This window comes from Rosa rugosa, chromosome 1 (genome assembly GCF_958449725.1).
Source record: "Rosa rugosa chromosome 1, drRosRugo1.1, whole genome shotgun sequence".
Lineage (NCBI taxonomy): Eukaryota > Viridiplantae > Streptophyta > Magnoliopsida > Rosales > Rosaceae > Rosa > Rosa rugosa.
Genome location: NC_084820.1, coordinates 1,801,611 through 1,815,233, shown reverse-complemented (window position 1 = coordinate 1,815,233; position 13,623 = coordinate 1,801,611). Strand labels below are relative to the sequence as shown.

Below are 13,623 nucleotides of genomic sequence, written 5' to 3'. Positions count from 1 at the left end.
AAGAAGCAATTGACAATGGATCAGTAAGAAGACATTGCCATTATCCAAAGTTGTGATGTGTCTAAACTGTCAAGATTTTGGCTTTCCCTCGATCTTTGCTACTGACTACTGGTGATGTTGTATCTTTATTAGAATAGTAGACGTGGAACTCCAAATTGCTGATGTATTATTTCCTGCTTTTTGTTTCCATCAATATGAAGCATTTCCTGCCAACAATTTTTGGTGTCTAGTAATCGCTTGCTTGGTTTGAATGATAGATTATGCTCCTCCAATTCTATCTTCATCCCATTAGAACTGAATTAAGATAAAATAGAAGAAAACAAAAATATTTATTTCTTAGGATTCATGCCACTATCTTCTGAGTAATAAAACCTGAAGTTATTCATCTTTTGCTACAAGCCATAAGAGATGCATAATCAAGGTTATATAATTGCTGCTTCAATTGGTCTTCTTCCCTGCTGGTAGTATTCAAAATAGATGCCAACGTAGTTTTTCAACTTTTTGTACAACCTTGGCCTTGACTCATTGATGAGGCCTTCAAAGGGTTCGATATCTGTCTCTGAATCCGGGACACAAAACGTAGCCAAAGAAATCCTCTCCTTTTCTGCATTTGTCACTACCTTGTGCACTGGGCTCTTGAACAGTCCATTAGTCAATATCTGTGCATCACAAAGAACAGGTTTTGATGGCAATTAGTTGGTCTTAGCCAAAACATTGAGATACAAAGACATTTAAAGCTTTAGTTACCTCTGCTTGATCACCAACATTAATTAGAAGTGCCTCAGGAACAATTGGAGCTCTAAACCATTGACCATCTTTCAGAAATTGAAGACCTTCCACTTCTTTATCTTGCAACAGAAGGGTGATTATTGTTCCATCTGCATGTGGCTTGACACCTAGTACGCGATCAGGCCTTGAACAAGGAGGATAGAAGTTAAACCTGGCATCCATTTTCCTTTGTTCTCCATACTTGTCCAGAAAGCAATCTTCCTCCAAATTCAATGACCGCGCCATGCCCTTAAGGACAGTTTCTGTTATGACCTGTAACTTACTGGTATATTGGTCTAGAGTATCCCTGCAGTGTACATCATTTATAGGATGAAAAACCGTCTTTCAATAGCATGATAAAAATGGGAGTTCTAAGTTCTGACCATATATGTTACCTAAAAGATTTGGGATTTTCAGGCCAAAACTTGAGCTTGCGCTTGTCTGGTGGATATACAGTAAGGTATAGTCTATCAGTCCAATCAAGTGTTTGCTGCTCTGAAAAAACCATGTCATTCCCATATCCTTCAATGTTGTCGGCTGGCCTCAAATATTTCTGCTTCTCTTCCAGTGGAAGTGCAAAAAATTGTTTCGTGATTTCACGGACTTTGTCAAGGAATTCAGGAGTCATTCCATGGTTTATTACCTGGAAAACACAATAAGCAGCCTCAAATTTGTTATACATAGTAAGTCAACCACCACAGAAGTTGGTATTAGATTTCTAACTTGTAAGAGATTCTCAAGTTGTTTGAATTCATACCTGAAAGCAACCCCATTTGGTAAGAGCTGATCTGAGTTTGTCAAATTCTTCCATACTGAATGAGGAAGGTGCGAGGAGACCAAGATCAATAACCGGAACATCCATCAACTCAACAGAAGCATTTGGAAGTGGGATTCCATCTTTGAGAATATATTTCTGTGGCACCAGTACTTCTCCTTCAGTGAGTTGCTCTTGCACAGTTTTGGTTGCTAATAACTCGACCTTGGCAGGAGTGGAAGATTCAGCCATGTCTTTCTTTCTGTGTGGATGTTGTAAAGGTTTTTTTTGTAGATTTAGCTGCCAATTGCTGAGTGCTCTTATGATAATTGATAAGCAAATGACAGAAGAATTGGACTTTATTGTATTCAGATCAGAGAGAAAGAGAGAGAGAGAGAGAGAGGGTGATATCATATATAGGCCAAGAAAATAAGAAACCGAGTCGATCCTATTTTAATATGTTGTATCTTGGTAGGCAGTCAAAATATGCAACTATGCATAATTATAATGTAATAATATTCCAGATGTCTTTCTGGTTCAGGCCTATCTAGGGAAGGTACTTTGTTGCTCTGTCGACTGTCGTTGCATTTGTTCTGTATCGAAAAAAAAATAGTATTGCAGATCTAGAAGTGTTGCTAGTCTCAGTGTCTAAAATTAAAGAAAAAGAAAGAAAAGCAGATATTGGAGTTTTAATGCAAGATTATCAGTTTGTATCAAAAAAAAATAAAAAATGCAAGATTATCAGTACGAAATACAGGTGTCGGCATACTAGACTAGCTCGGAACTAAATTGCACATTCTGATGTGAGCAACTAGTACTTTTTTACTCAAATATAAATAATTTCAGAAAATTCTTATTTGACCCCATGCTCTTGTTGTTAATCTAGTATTCGGTAATCAAACGGAGCTAATAGAAAAATACGAGGATGTTGTAGTATACATGAATCATATTGTAGTATATATGAGTCATAGTATAAATGTCTATATCATGTATAAATAGGCACTTGAGTGTATAGATAAGGTACTTGAGTGTATAATATAGGTATAGAGACTTGTGTGACAAGCTTTATGCCAAAGGGCAACAAGCATGGTAATTATCATCATCACAGCTACCATGATTGAGCTGCAGCTGTAAATCAAGTTGATACCAAGCTTGAGATTATCTTTGAGCTTTCACACTTATAATGTATTCCTATAAATACCCTCTTGTATGAGATGAATAAACACACATGAATCTCCATTCTCTCTGCAATATTACTCTCTCTACATTCCTGTTAATTTACGTTTTTCCTCAAACACGTTATCAGCACGAAATTGCTCTAGAATTAGAATCGAAATTGACAAGAGTAGAGGAAGTTCATAATCCAATCAAAGTCATTTTTCCAAACCTACAAAAAACCTCCAAACCCTAGCAAATATCAAAGCCCCTGATTCAAGAAGCTCAGAACCGGCCTCAGAATCTCAAGAACCGGCCGGAAACTACCTGAACCGGCCACCGGAAAATTTGGAGTGCTGCCGGACCGCTGCCGAGACCTGCCGAACAGCTGCGCAGAAGCTGCCGAGAAGCCCTGCCGAGATCTGCCGAGAAGCTGCCGAGCGAGTCCTGCCGAGACCTGCCGAGAAGCTGCCGAGCGCATCTGCCGAGACCTGCCGAGCAGCTGCGCAGAAGCTGTCGACAGCACCTGCCGAGAGCTGCCGAAAGAATCTGCCGAGCTGCTGCCGAAGACCTGCCGAGCCCCTGCCTAGCAGCTGCGCAGCAGCTGCCGAGACACCTGCCGAGCAGCTGCCGAGCTGCTGCCGAGCAGCTGTCGACACATCTGTTGACAGATCTGTCGGGCACTTTTCCGGCGACTTTCGGGACACTTTTCCGGCAACTTTCCGGACACTTTTCCGGCGACTTTCGGGACACTTTTCCGGCGACTTTCCGGACACTTTTCCGGTGACTTTTCGGACAATTTTCTCGATTTTTTCCAGCGACTTTTAAGTCACCTCCGACAACCTTTTCCGGACAAATTTTCCGGCGACACTATTTCAAGGTATTTCTTATTAAAAGTTCCTGTTTTTTGAGTTTGTATTACTTTTCTCTTCTTTTCAGGGACTTGTAATCAAAAAGGCGGAATCGTGGGGATTCACGCTAAACGAACTAAGAGCGTTCGTAATCTATGAACTAAGAGTGTTCATAATATTCGGACTAAGAGCGTCCGCAAGCATCGATTTTTGAACTAAAAGCGGAATCGTGGGGATTCACGCTAAACGAACTAAGAGCGTTCGTAATCAATGAACTAAGAGTGTTCATAATATTCGGACTAAGAGCGTCCGCAAACATCATTGTTTTGGTCTAATCCAAATATTCTTGGAAATTGATTTCTTGGTAGCATAGCTCGGAAATCTTATTATTTTAGTTTTCGTGGAAGTTTAAACTCCGAAACTAATATATATTCTCTTCTTATTTTTCAGAATGTCGAATGAACCTAGACTCGACTTTTCAATACTTGACTCAACAGGCTCGGAATACCATGGCTGGGTAACCGACGTTGAGAACCATCTCACTGCGAGAGGGATATTACCCATAATCCAGGTACCTAACGAGGGTCTTGTGTTCCAACGAACACCCACAAAGCACGCACAAGCTATTATCTTGATGCGACGCCATATGGATAAAGCACTCAGATTGGAATACATGTCAATCAAAGATGCAAGAGACCTATGGGCAGCGCTAGAAGAGCGCTTTGGTAATATCCAAGATTCCCTCCTCCCTGACTTGAAGGTTCAGTGGAACAATATACGATTCTCAGACTTCAAGTCTGTTGCTGAATACAATTCAGAAGCTCTTCGCCTAAAGGCCATGCTGAAGTTCTGTGAAAAACCTCTCACAGAAGAAGAGCTAATTGAGAAAACTCTCTCCACCTTCCCCGTCCAAGCAATTATACTATCAAAGCAGCATCGCACTGAATTTAATGCTGGACGACTTACAAGGTTCAATGAGCTCATCAATATTTTGTCAGTAGCTGAGAAGCACGACAACATCCTTGTAAAGAATTATAATCCAATGCCCATTGAAACCAAGAGCGTTCGTGAGGCGAATTATAATGCACCCAAAAGAGGGCGCAAGGAGCGGTACCCTAATAACAGGGGACATGAAGGACATATGGGTCCATATAACCGCCCCAATAAAGAAGGAAACCGCAACTTTAGAGCGGACACACGTGGTGGCAATAGGTGGATATGGCAACACCATGGGCCGTGGAGGTAGCACCATGGGCCGTGGAGGTCGCACCATGAGACATGGTGGTAACAACAACCCTCCTAGGCAATATCCACAACGTGCACAACCTGCACCTCAAATGGAGGGATATAACCACAATGACATGTGTCATCGATGTGGATCAATTGAGCATTGGTTCAAGCAATGCCATGCAAGTACCCAACTAGCTGCAAGCTACAAGGAGTATAGGCAATTGAGAGAGCAAGAAACCAATCTTGCTGAAGATGAAGATATAAATCTTGCTGAAGGTAAAGATATCAATCTTGCTGAAGATGAAGATGGTGAAGATATCACTCTCACCACTGAGGACTTCAAAGCTGCAGATAAAGAGCACGAGGATGCCGCAGACTTTGATTAGAATAGTCCTTTCTATTTTCCAAGAATGGCAAATGTGCCTTAGTCAAATGACAATTGTATTAAAACTTTTTCTCATGTGGCGCATCCAATGTAGTATGATGTCTAGGAAAGTAATTGAGATCGGGGTACTTAAGCGAGCCTCGCTCCACCAACATCTCTCTACTTTCCTGGTCATATTCATTGGAGTTACCAAACGGATTGAGTAACTACAATTTGTCTAAAGTTTGATTTTATTATGGAATAGACTTTGGAAAACTTTGATGTAATCATTGACTATTTTCCTTATTAATAAAGTGTCGCATTATTATTCAATGTCATGGACATGTGTTAAATTCCGAACTTTATATAAAGAGCCAATAGTTTTCATGTGGAAACACATTGTGAGAATGGACAAGAATTCCTTTGCATTACCTCTAATAACTACGGACATAAACGAGTATTAGAGAAACTTATGTGTCACTCTAGTGGGTTGTATGCAACCACTATTCGAGCCATTGAATCAAACCATGTCATAAGAGATGACTTATGGGATTCTGACACATATAGGCTTTGGCAAGAACGTTTGAGATATCCAGGTTGTGATATGATGCTCCGTATATTAAAGACTTCACACGGACATCCATTCTTCACAACGAAAAGAAGTACGAACCAAAGATTGGTCCAAAGAGTTACTTCTAAAAGATATCATTCGTTTTGCAAAGCTTGCTATTTTAGCAAAAATAGGATTGAGACCATCCTATGCAAAGGACACTAAAGAAAATATGCCATTCTTGCAAAGAATTCAAGGTGATATTTGTGGACCTATTCAACCAACTTGCGGACGTTTAAATATCTCATGATGTTGGTTGACACGCAAACACACTAATCACGTGTTGTGCCATTGTCCATCTATAAAAGCTGCTTATGCTATACTCATAGCACATATAATATGACAACGGGCTCACTTCCCGGATCATCCTATTTAGTCATTTGGATTTTGACTATGCTAGTGAGTATACATCGAAGATTTTTGATGGTTATTGCAAAGGGAGTGATGTTGGACATCACATTCCCATATACACACCTAAATGGTCTCATGGAAATAACTACGATGGTAGTTCAGACATTGGCAATGCGCACCAATCTCTTTATATCCGCTTAGGGTGATGCAATATCGCATACAACTATGCTAATTCCTCTATGACCTACCGCCACTCAATGTATCCCTGCGTTACAGCTCGTGACTGGGTACAAATATTTTGTACTTACGCACATTCGAGTGAGTCATTTATGTGCCAATGTGAGCCATTTATGTGCCAATTGCGACGCCACAGCGCCTATGGTAGGTCCTTAAAAACAAGTGAGCAACTTAGTTGGAATTGAGACTCCAACAATCGTCCACCACTTAATGCCCTTGAAAGGCGATCTCTTTCCCGTTTGATTTACGGATGTCACTTTGATGAGACAGTCTTCCCGTCGTTAGGGGGAGATAAGAACACGAATGTTCAGCAGGAACGACAGGAATTGTCGTGGTCTGTCCCCACTATGTCTCATCTTGATCCCTATTAAAGTGACGAGATCACACACATTTGCTGCAAAAATGCCTGCAAGGAAGGATGTCCCTACAAAAGGACGTAGCGCCACACTACACAGAGGTAGGCAAGGCGCTAACGCCATAGAAAGTGGCACTCTGGCGTTACAGGCCATGGCCCCAGCTAGGATGCGTGGGAAGCCCGTGGATTCGAAGGATATTTTGGCATCCTTAGATCATCGACACTCAACATCCGTCTCATGAGTATCTTCTGGATTATGGTTATCGTTGGGGGACGCCTCAACGTCAGAACCTATTCCTGAGAATATAGAGCTTTATGAAAATTACACTAGTGTACATGAGACGTGGAATAGAAACTCCATCATAATTGATGATGTAGATGCGCATTTTGATGCGCATGAGTTTGTTGAGATTGATGATATCGAACCACGCTCCGTTGAAGCATGAATACCAACGTAGAGAAATTTAGCCTAAATGGAAAGATGCGATCTAGATTAAACGAAGAGGAAGGTCTTTGAGCCAATGATGCCAACACCTCCTTACATAAAACCTATTGATTAAATGGGTCTTCGTTAGAAAGCGTGTTGAGAAAACGAGATGGCAATCTCGCCTTATGGCGCAAGGCTTCTCACAAAATGCCCTGGAATTGACTACGATGAGACATATTCTCACGTAATGGATGACATTACATCCACTACCCTTTCAGTTTGGTAGTTTCCAAATAACTGAACATGCAGCTTATAAATATGGTCACTACGTATCTCTATGGGGATCTAGATACGGAATATACATGAAAGTTCATAGTGAAATTTTATTTACCCAAATCAAGTGGCTCTAGACCACGGAGCGCGTTTGCAATAGAATTGAAACGCTCACTAAAGTGACTACTTGATTGGGAAGGGATATGCCCTTGCGTTTCCATAACAAGTTTCGGATTCTATCACGGTTTTCATGTTAAACATGATCTTCATTAGAAGCCCTTAAAGAGTTAAGGGAAACCGTTGAACACTTGAAATCCGAGTTTGAGATGAAGGATTTTTGGGGAAACACGATTAAGCCTCGGTTTTTGAACTTGAGCACCGTGTTGATAGATGCTTAGGCATTTTGACAAGGTCAAGCCTTCAAGCACCCCATGATCATTCGTAGTCTTGATCCTGAAAAGGATCCTCTTCGTCTGAATGGATGATCGGACGAAGATGTGCTAGAGAGGCTGAAGTGTCTTACTCAAGTACAATAAAGCACATTATTGTACTTAGCTCAATGCACAAGACTGGACATCTCACTTTGCCATAAACTTGTTAGCTAAAGGTATAGCTCTGCGCCAACGCAATGCCATTAGATTGGTATAAAAAGATATCTTTCGATAACTTGAGATGTACGATCGATATGGGCTTATTCTATCCCTACAAAGAAATGATGGAATCAGACCCATCACACACCAGAAACGCCGCCAAACGCTGGCCTGCATTTTCTATTCCTACCCCAAAACGACAGAAGTGTTTTGGAAAGTTTTGCTGATAATTGGTATCTGTTGACCCATACAAAGGCCTTCCCAGACTGGTAAAGTGTTCACCATGGGTAAGACCGCGATACCTTGAAGGTCTACAGAATAGACCTTAGTCGCTATATCCTCGAACAATGCAGAGATTATTGCTCTTCACGAAGTAGTTCGTGAATGTATATGGACTGGATCCATAGTTACGCATGTTCGAACAGTTGTGGTTTGAAGTCTACCACAGATGAGCCTACAAGCATTTAAGATAATGCTGCTTGTTTTGAAACAAATGAAGCAAGGCTGCATCAAAAGCGACAACATCAAGCATAAAATCAGCAACAACAGACTCTCCTAAAAGATCAAACAGAGGGGGAGATGTCTACATATATTGTCTCGAAACGTGAAGAGTGTGTTGTGCTCTTTTTTCCCTTTCGACCGAGGTTATTTTTGTCCCATAGGGTTTTTATTACTCGACAAGGTTTTTAATGAGGCAACGAGAGAAACACCACGTTTGGGAGACCACTAGTACAAAATCGAAAATAGATAACGGTTCCGCACCGTTGTCTGAAAAAATATATTTTCGTTGTCTAGGTGAGTGTTGTCTTTTTACGTTTCACTCCACAACGGTACTTCACTGATGTTGAACATAATAAAGTACAACGGTTTTTAGTCAAAAATCGTTGTAGATATACTCTGTACATACCGTTAGCACTAAATACACCGTTGTGTATGTAATTATTCAATAACGGTTTTCGCTTAGATATTGATGTGGTAATATAATTTATACATCACCTTTGGCCTTCAACAACTTTCATACACAACGGTTGTTACCAAAAAAATGTTGGCTTCGAGGATTGTATACATCGGTTTTAGTTGAAAAATATTTTTCAACTTCATTACACAACAGTTTCTCATCAAAAACATTGACATTGAGAAACTGTTACATCGGTTTCTAAATTGACAACGTTGTCGGTGATGATGAAGATAGTAAATTACAACGATTTCTAGAATAAATCCATTGTCTACTAGCCAGAGAGACGACGATTTTTTTCAACCATGATCTAGTGCATCAATTCAGGAAATTGAAATGAAATTGCAATATATTAATATATAGAGAAGTACGTACTTCAAGTAATCACATTTACAATGCTTTCGCAGTTAAAATTTTTTCAGTGAAGTTTGCAAAAGTAAAAGAAACTTAAATAATACAAGAATGTATTAAAGAAGTTTTGCGACAAAAGGTAAATTTTGCAACAAATTAAAGAAGTTTCACTAGATAATAGTTAAACCATAGAACTGAGGAGTCTAAAGTTGCTAACAAATTCTGCCCACTCATCACGGACTTCATCAATTTCTTCTTGAAGATATGTGGTCTCCATAGTTCCTTCCCACTAAGGAAAAAAAAAATTGTTAAACATTGGAGCATAAAACCATATGCAAATAAAAAAAAGTACTGTGACATTCAATTATGAATGCACACATCGGTCATGTGATTCACTAAAAATTGAATAGAAGGAATCTGTCCATATAATTGAAACATAATGCAAAATTCTCAAACAAGATGCATTAATCATGCAATAGTTACCAAAAAAAAAAAATCAAGTCATGCCAGAAGTTACAATCTCAAACTGGAAACCTTGAAGCTAAACTAAATTCCTTTTAAGGACATAATGCATCATTATAGGTCTAAATCCTAACTATATATATATGCAATAGAGTATATATAATATGCTGTACCAAGGATATAAACCTGAGGATGCATCAGAACCACTAAATGTTTAAGAATCTTTAGATTAATTTTTCATTGAAAACTTTCTTCTACTGCCCTCATTAGTCTTCAGAGTTGAACATAGTTGTAATGACTTGGGAGGAAAGTAAATGTTTATGGTAAAAATTGAATCTAAAAGTACGACTTCTTTTTTTTTTTTTTTTTGAGATAAATGATATCAAAAAAGTACGACTTCTAACCATTCCAGAAACCTGAAAGCAATGATGGGATAAGAGACATATACCTGTATGCCCATAATCTAAGCACATTCAATCATAGCTTGATAACCAGCCTACAATAGGGTTCACTCAGGAAAAATGAGTAGCTGGAAAGGAATAGGAAAACTACATGCATAAGCTTTGTTTTATGGAAAAGATAGTCATATCAGTGGGTTATTACTCAGCCCACCTTCACAGTTGTAGACAAGTGCGAATGAAACTGAAGAAAAGAAGGGTTTTCTTGTTGCTGGTTCCTTTAGCCTTTCATAAAGTCATATTAGACAAAATGAGGAAAACCAATCCTGTGTGCTATGATTAGCCTCAAATATTTTGAACTAAACAAATCAATTATCACAAAGTCCTTGAAAAATACTCATCATCATTTAAACAGGACTTATTTTCATTTTTGAAGGTGCTCTCAAAAGTACATAATGGTACATGTTAACTTTTTAGTAAATCCATCTTCCTAAGTCACCATTTAAACAAGTTCTTTTCAATTTTTAGGTAAAAATTAGAAATGTTCTTTAAAACCTCGAAAACATGGCCCCTTTAAAATGGATCCTTGTGGGAAAGCAAATTCTTATCTCTAACTATGATGTCGACTATGACATTACACAATACATATCCACATGATCCACTTTCCAGAAAAGAAATTACTGATATGATGCAATACTGTACTCGAATCTCAAAAGCAGTTTACCTAAAGGATGAACAAGAAAACAAAACACATATGATATAATTTTAAGAAATCAAAATACATAATGTGACTTCTCAATTAGTTTCAGCAGGATTTGAATAGATCGAAAACATAGGATTGATCAGGCATATCAGTTTTACAGCAAGCATTTAAGTTAATCAGTATCAGACAATTCAGTCTCAAGTAGGTCATCCATTGCATGCCCACACATACTAATTTCTTCTTCATTGTCTAATTTGGGATCCCTCTTTGGTTTATCAAGACTGGTACACTATTACTAGCCATAGCTCTTACATTTTATTTACTTCCGTCAAACAATGGGGAAGTTCATATATAGATTAGATGGAAGGGGATAGGTCTAAAATAAAGGTCACAGTTGATTTCGTAATTGATAGAGAAGCTTTCATTCAGTACTGAGACTACTGCCATAGTAAAGTAGGGACAAAAATATCACGCGATCTCTCCTTAAATCAATAAAGTCCACCAAAGAGTACGGTGGCAGAAGTCTATATCCACAAAAGACAATGTCAAGAGACATTAGGAGATGGAATTGTTCCAACATAATACGGGTCACGGATTGGTATTAAAGAAGAGAACTTGAAAACCCAAAAATAGGCAGATGCTGAACCAGCACTCTAGGACTTGGATCACCTACAACGAAGATGCTTAAACCATGTAGAACTTTATTTATTCTATTTAAATCCATAAGCAAGCATTTTGCTTTACCAATTCTGGCTTTTCTGTTCCTCCTTATAATTTCAGCATGCATACACTTTCTTTCATTGAGAACAGTAAATAATTGTAGGGTAGTTACAAAACATTCAAATTGACTGCATGTTTAATTAGTTGGTAGAAAATCTGTAATTTGATGGCCAACCAGAAAGATTTGAGCATAATTTGATGTAATACATGATCCAGTTTCCACCAAAATGAAAGTATAGACTTGCCCTTATACCTTTTTATAGTAGGATGTACCATTAAGAGAAACAGACATCGTAATAATCATAAAAAATGAGAGAAGAAAATCAAAGAAAGATAGGAGATTGGAAGAAGAGAGACTTGGTCTTCCCATACTTGAACCATCATTCGTTCAACGATGCAGGGGTCACTCTTACAATCAAAATCTTTATTTTTATTCTATTTGGACCTGGGACGACAATCTCATTGAATCATAACCGTATTTTCATATGATTTCCATTTCTGAGATGTACATAGAACATGTTGGATGTTGTATTTATTTTGAAAAACAACTAAGTAAACGGATCAAATCTATACAAACTGATCCCAAAGTCCTAAACCCAAAACAATTTGAAATAGCTAAACATAAAATCTATCAAATCTATCAGTTTCTATAGTATTTGAAACAGCTATACTCTTTGTTTCAATGCAATTAGAAACAGAAACAGAAACATAAACAGAAATTAATCACAAATTCAGAAACAGAACTTAAAAAAAGAAAGAACTAACAACTCAGAAATTAAAAAGCAAATCGGCTCAGAAACAACTAACCTCGTGCTGAGATGAGGAGGTGAGAATCCCCCTTTTCTGAATATGAGCTATGTCTCTCTCTCTATGTCTTTGTGCAAAGCAAAGCAAACAAACACACCTGATCTCTCTATCCCTCTGTGGATCGTTCTTGATAAGTGATCGAATTGAAATGGATCAAAGTACTTGAAAACATAACCAAAGAGAGCGCAGCTTAGCGGAAGTTGAAACAAATCGAATCGAAATAGGTCTTCTCTCCCTATCGTTCTTTCCCTCGCTCACCTTCTCTGTACTTCTACGGAACAAAGACGCAAAGCCTCTGAATATCACCTGAAAATTAGGGGAGAGAATTACCGGATTCAATTGGATTCAAGCGGCGACGACAACGGATCTCTCTCTCTCTCGATCTTTCTTGATAACTGATCAAGACGGTTGCACGACTGTAGAAGAAGGATACGATATATCCAGCCAGATCAGTGGCAGAGCTGCAAAAAAATTTCAAGCGAGGGCAAAAGTGACAATTCGTGATGAACAGTGTAACGGTGCAACCGCAACCCAGCTTTAGATGTATGTGTGTATGTATAATTAAACGCAATAGCTTGGGTTTTTTTTATTTTATTTTATTTTTTTATTTTTTTATGACAGCTTGGGATTGATCTTGTTGGGATCTTGTTTCTCATTCCTAGTTTTGATGAATTAGAATAAAATCCTTTAAATAAACAAATTTTTAATCGTGGATCAACACTTTTAATATTTACAGATTGATAACGGTTTTAACCGTACCGTTGTATATTAAATTAACAAATTTCTAACCAAGGGACCAACACTTTTAATATTTGTAGATCGATAACGGTTTTGCCCGTACCGTTGTATAAGTTAAATTTACAAATTTCTATCCAAGGGACCAACACTCTTAATATTTGTAGATCGATAACGGTTTTGACTGTACCGTTATATAAGTTCAGTTCACAAATTTCTACCAAGGGGCCAACATTTTTTTACTATTTATAGATAACGGTTTTTACCACACCGTTGTACAAGTTAAATGAGAAAACTTCTAACTAAGGGACCAACATTTTTTTAGTATCTATAGATAACGGTTTTGACTATACCGTTGTAAAAAAAAAAACCACAACGTTTTTCATTAAACCGTTATCTAAGTAACGTTGTCTATTTTCGATTTTGTACTGGTGGACACAAGGAGGAGTATCTAAATCAGGGGGAGTATCCAGAAACATACTCCACACTCAACGCGCGTTGTGCTCTTTTTCTCCTTCGACCAAGGT

General features: G+C 38.4%; 1 protein-coding gene and 1 long non-coding RNA gene across 2 annotated transcripts; both read right to left on the bottom strand.

Moving 5' to 3' along the window:
- Positions 1 to 310: 310 nt before the first annotated feature.
- Positions 311 to 1,954, bottom strand: LOC133709537 (protein SRG1-like). Its single transcript, XM_062135317.1, has 4 exons — positions 1,526 to 1,954; positions 1,164 to 1,411; positions 748 to 1,075; positions 311 to 659 (listed from the first exon to the last, which is right to left on the bottom strand). The coding sequence occupies exons 1-4, from the start codon at positions 1,934 to 1,936 to the stop codon at positions 423 to 425; spliced, it is 1,224 nt and encodes a 407-aa protein (XP_061991301.1). The 5' UTR covers positions 1,937 to 1,954; the 3' UTR covers positions 311 to 422.
- Positions 1,955 to 9,251: 7,297 nt separating this feature from the next.
- Positions 9,252 to 12,755, bottom strand: LOC133726939 (uncharacterized). Its single transcript, XR_009854950.1, has 2 exons — positions 12,362 to 12,755; positions 9,252 to 9,560 (listed from the first exon to the last, which is right to left on the bottom strand). It is a non-coding gene; the product is annotated as an uncharacterized LOC133726939 (long non-coding RNA).
- Positions 12,756 to 13,623: the final 868 nt, after the last annotated feature.